At 44.3% G+C, this 5,783-nt stretch overlaps 1 protein-coding gene across 1 annotated transcript; it reads right to left on the bottom strand.

The window, feature by feature from the left end:
- Positions 1-2,962: 2,962 nt before the first annotated feature.
- LOC308149957 (aurora kinase B-like) lies at positions 2,963-5,278 on the bottom strand (the record flags this gene model as incomplete). Its single annotated transcript, XM_080522835.1, has 3 exons — positions 2,963-3,133; positions 4,735-4,909; positions 5,133-5,278. 3 exons carry the CDS (start codon positions 5,276-5,278, stop codon positions 2,963-2,965), a joined length of 492 nt encoding a protein of 163 aa, XP_080378961.1.
- Positions 5,279-5,783: the final 505 nt, after the last annotated feature.

Raw genomic sequence — 5,783 nt, 5'->3', positions numbered from 1 at the left:
ACATGACCAGGTCTGGTCGGAGCGATGTTTCCACGATCTCCCTGGGGAACTGGAGCTGTCTCCCCAGGTCGACCCTCATGGTCCACTCACTACCCGGTGCGAGGAGTCTTGCTGTATCTCTCTGACGGGAGGGTTTGACTCTCTCTCCAGCCCTTGCAAACTGGATGGGATGTCTGTCTGGAGCGGAAGGTCTGCTGTTTGCCTCCTGTCTGCATGACTCTGCCACCTCTGCCAGCTTTTTCAGCACCAGGTCGTGTCGCCATGTGTAGCGGCCTTGGGACAGCGCTGTCTTGCAGCCTGTCAGGATGTGCTGGAGGCTCGCATTGATGGTGTTGCAAAGGGGGCAGGTCTCTTCGGCAGAAAACCATTGGTGGAGGTTTCGGGGACAAGGCAAGGTGTCATATGTTGCTCTGATCAGGAAGCTGAGCCTAGCTTGGGGGATCTTCCACAGGTCAGACCATGACATCGGCCTGTTTGTGAGACCTTCCCATGACGTCCAGCGTCCTTGCTGGCCCTGGGACACCGCCTTTATGTTAAGGCGTTCCTGCTCAGTTCTTGCCACTTCTGCCACCACCATGGCTCTTCGATCTTCTTTGGAAGCCTTTGACCAGAACAAGGGAGTCTCGCCCCTTCCAAGGCCTGCTCTACCCTCCTGGACTCTGCCGACCACCTCGCGGTGCTTCAGCTGGCCGATTGCCAAATCAACCTCCTCTTGATTTGATATTAATTCAATGTATACCTCTTATTAAATTATAAATACTCTGGTTGTTATATTTGCCTTTTGGTTGACAGCAAAAGAGGTAGAGAGGAGGATAGAGAGGGAGAGAATGAGAGAGAGCAGGATGGTGTCGGCACACCAGAGAGACAGCAAGAACCAGGTGAGAAAGTGGACATGTAGTCAAGACCACATAAGTAGCCTTGAGAACCGATGGTTCTCGAGCCTAACAGCCCTTAAGGGGCAGGAGCCTATCTCCTGTTTCTGTAGCGTGAGGCAGCTTGATGTACAAGTACAGTCCATGCCACCACCCCCCCCCCCCAAGGCAGCAAACACCGGTGTAGATGCATACTGTATGCATAAGTGAGTGTGGTGGTGCTTATGGGGTGTCGCTACGGGACAGGTGTCGCTCTGACTGGGAGGGCAAAATCACAGTATACCCACTAGAAAAAACTAGACTACACCACTGTGTATCATTCATAACTGTACATAGGCTACACATATCATAATATCTTATCACTATTGCATGGAACTTGGGTAAACCCGCTGTGAAAAAAAACAAAACTCAGCTCCAACAAATCTGAAGGGATTGGGAGACATACTGTACAGTTTATCATTTTCATAACTGTCTGTACATTATACATATCTTATGTATCACTATTGCTATATATAGCCTATATATAAACACATTATGTTACAAATATCAGTCTTATCCACTGTATCTAATTCAGCACTGAAGCCTGAAGGTTGAGCACAGTGTGTGCCCCCTTGCTACCTCTGCTGATATAAAAGAGAATTGCAGCCTTGGAGAAAAAGATGGCAGCCGAATCCCAAGGCAAATATACAGGCACACACAGAAATACTGCAAAATCGCTTTATACTAACTCGATTTTGAAAATGTAAAGATTCTGGGTGGTAGAACGCACATATCTAGGAAAAGTCATGAAAGGAGGGTCCTGACATTTGATCAAGTGCAAAGGTAGACTTTTTTTTGTACTCACTGGTGCCCGATGACACCTCACGGCTTTCCTAGTGTTAAAATGAGATGTAGCTAGGTCAACGTCGCCCTCTGTCGGTAGTCTTTTGTCACTGCGTTTACATCAAATTACCAGTTTATTCATTGGGTCTTGTAATGGTAAAATGTATCTGTGTCCTACTAATGTTAATTTGTGTGTTAAAAAAAGACATAATACACATATATAAAATCACAGCGTGACACTCAATAACTAACGAGGATAAAACACCGACAAGTCAGAGACCTATTTCCACTGTGGTCCTCTTCGACATGACAGATAAGGCATCAACATATAGCCAACAGTGGCAACAATCAAAACAACAAAACATTATGAAGCACTTTTAAACAAGGCATCCACAAAACAAAAGCAGGCCCTCCCATGGAAGGTCTCTACTGCTCCAGGCGTGTCAACAGAGACCTTTTTACTGTACCCTTTTACTCCCACAGGGCCACAGTCTTTGTGCCAATTCATACATCCTACAGCGTGGTAAAATACATATTTGATGAATGTATATTTAGAGTATGGAGAAAGTGAAATACCATGTAATATCACTGATATCTGGCAGGATATAAAGTGACACTTTGGAGGACGCGGACATCGATATCACTACAACTGAGTTTTTCCATCTTCTCAATAGCTCAAATGCTTCATGTCACATGCTATTTGCGTTTAACATTTAGAGACTCATGTTATTGTTAAGCAATTATTTACATTCTAGATTTACACAGAACAAACATAAATTATATTGCAAATAAGTAGGGGTGTGAGTAGGAATTGTGTATTTGTCATTTAATTGTTGTATTGTAACTTTCAGTGGTTGTTATAGAGTAACATTTTCTTTTATCACAAAAAGTGTGTGTGCTAAGTAAAATCATAGGCAAGAATCAAGAGTTTGAAAATATATTTAATAGAAATGCAATGTAAAAGAGAAGCTTCCCTTCACGCACTTTGGTTTGCTCGAGGCAGCGTTTTGACTATTACTTTCAAGTTCGAGTTTTCAAGTTGGACAGAAATCGTATATTAAAACCTTGGAGGGATAAAAACACAAAAAATCCCACAACTTAATTGCTAAACATTGACAAAGACAGACACCACACATGTAGACAAGACAACAAACTGTACAGCTGTAGTAGACCAACAGGGTAAAACAAACAACAACAAAAAAAAAAGAAGAAGAAGAAAAAGAAAAACGGCAGTGAAAACTGGCAGTTAGTCCCTCCAGATGAGTCCTTCACCCACCCGGGGGTTTCTTGGCAGTGCAGACTGGGGGTAGGACCCGCCGTGAGTTGGCTCGCACCCATGGGTGGTCAATCACACTCTGCAGGGGCAGACGCATGGCCGGGCTGTAGCGGAGGAGCTTTGAGATCAGGTCCCGCGCCGCATCAGACACCACCTTGGGGAACTGCAAGCAGGGCCGCTTTAAGGGGGGGCTAGCTGGGGCGGTGGCACAGGGCCTCGCGCTTTGGAGGGCCTCGCGTGAGGCAGGGTAAAAAATAAAAAAAAAGTTTTTTTTTTTTTTTTTTTTTTTTTGGGTACCCTGGCTGGCGAGGCCCTCCAAAGGAAGGGCAAGGGACCATATTATTATTTTTGCCTTAAATACATTTCTTAATGTTCACAGATGTGATAATCATAGTCAATCATACATCTAAAATCTAGCATACCTGTAGGACAGGGAGATTCTTAGCAACAGAAAAAAGTAATTTCCCCCTATGACACCTTACGTGAAACGTGAAAACAATTTTTGGGCGCGCGTTGACACTTGTTGTGCATAGTGACTGCTTAGTGCAACGGACAAAATGCAGAGGGAACGAGACCGAGGAAGAAAATGTTAATCGGGTGCTGAAAAAAGAAATACAAATAAAAGAAAGGAAGGCTTCAGGGCCTCGCTTAGAGGTTCGTTCGAAACATTTCTAAAAACAAGTGAGGCTCCCGTTAGCACCGAAGAAGCTAACGTTACTGCTAGCACTAGCAATGCTAGTAGTAGCACGGCACAGCCCCCCCTGAGAGGCAAAGATGATGTCTCTGAGGTGGAGGAGGACAACTGCTACACCGGCAGCAGTGGGGCTGCCCAGCCCCAGGTGATGATGGTCAGGAGTGGCGAAGTAGAGGATACGGAGGCGGAAGATGGAGCTACTCAGAGCAGCAGCAGGGCTGAGAGTGATGGAACGCAAGACGAGCCTACAGTGTCAGATATGTCATGTATGATGATCCTGGTAAATTGGCCGGTACATAATATGGACTCTACAGTTACAGAAGTGATCATTAGAAGAGGTCCCCCAAAGATGAAACCTGGATTTAGTTATCCTAAAAATAATGAGAACAGGAACTTTAGTGAAACTTTATTTCTCCGAAAACTACCAAATGGGGAAAACATAGAAAGAAAGTGGCTTGTGTACTCTCAAAAACGGGACATGTCTTTTTGCTTTTGCTGTAAGCTTTTCAACATAAAGGATAGGCCTACATGGTGGTGAGTAACATCTCTATTCATGTCAATAATGGCTTGTGCGTATTTAATGTTGGGTATGATGACTGCTTTATCCTAAATCCTAATCCTTTACGAGTATAAAAGGTTTGAAATGAAACAAACATGGTTGTAAACTATCTAAATAAGTAGATATGCTATTGTCTATCAGCACAGCATGTGAGCGCATTTCTTGCAATATATCGGTGCGTGCGTGTCGCGCGGTTATAAGTAAGTAAGTTTTTTTTTTTTTTTTTTTTTTTTTTTTTATAACAGTAGCCTACATCATTATAAAAAGCCTCGCAAATCTGACTTCGCACAGGGCCTCGCATATCTCCCAAGCGGCCCTGACTGCAAGTCCACCTACAACCCAGGGAATCAGTAATCAGTCAGTCTCACTATCTACAACAGCCTTGGTTGCATATCTATATCCATTGCAAGGGAGATGTAAAATAATGCTTTCATTCTCAACTTGTCAGCAAATGTTTCTAAATGACAAAAATACATTCTTTTCAATCCGTCTCCCTCCAAAATATGCGAACCTTTGTGATCCTCTCGTACGTGTCAGAGTGGCTGGCCGTTTCAAACGGGGGGTTTCCAACCAAACACTCGTAGCAGAGTACCCCTATGCACCACAGGTCCACCTTTTCGTCATGGGTGCGCCCCTCAATCATCTCTGGGGGAAGGTAGTCCAGTGTTCCACACATCGTATGGCGTCTAGAGTGGGGGGGGTAACATACGGTTGTCTACAAAGCACCACTGTCTCCACATAATAGAAATACACCTTAACTCAAAACATTAAGGGGGGGGGGGGGGGGTGTTAGATTTGCAGTGAGTGACTGAGAGTGTAAGCTAGCCAGCCGTGACCAAGACCTTGACTGCACAGCACACATCGACTCAGTCCAGTTTGCGGCTGGAATGGGTTTCAGTGACCTCTCACCTCAGGGACGGTGCGTGGACGGACCAACCGAAGTCAGCGATTTTCAGCTCTCCGCGGAAGCCGAGCAGGAGGTTCTCTGGTTTGATGTCACGGTGGATCACCTTCCTCTCATGGCAGTACATCAGCGCATCCGCCAACTCCTCCATGTACTGAAAAAAAAGGCCATTTGCAGATGTTAGATCACTTCTGGTCAGCTTTGAACAATACATTTTTAATCAAATTAAAGACATGTCAAACCTCATGTGCCGTGCCTCGTTCCCAAAACTGGCCCAAACTTACTGAGGCCATAATCAGGCCATAATGCCAGCCATGGTAACTCAACTGCGTATACAACATCCTGTTACAAATGTTACAATTCAAGTGATTGGATAGAGAAGAAAACCAATAGATTACTCAGAATTTAGATTTTTTTGGGGGGTGAAATCTGCACTTATTTACGACTTATTTTCCAGACTCACATTGCAAAATTATCTAAAATCTGTGATTGGGTTTTTCCAGAGCAAATTAAACACATATGGCTATTTAGAAATGAATAAACATGTATATTAGTGGAGTGCCTAATGAAGTGGCTGAATTTAGCAAAATGGTGTTAGCTTGGCTAACATGTGTTGTTACAGTGAGGGAATTAGCAATGGGGAGATAGCACGATCA

Source organism: Nansenia antarctica, assembly GCF_963989245.1.
Source record: "Nansenia antarctica genome assembly, chromosome: 2".
NCBI classification, from domain to species: domain Eukaryota; kingdom Metazoa; phylum Chordata; class Actinopteri; order Argentiniformes; family Microstomatidae; genus Nansenia; species Nansenia antarctica.
The sequence above is the reverse complement of the archived record's forward strand: the minus strand, read 5'-3'. Positions and strand labels throughout refer to the sequence as shown.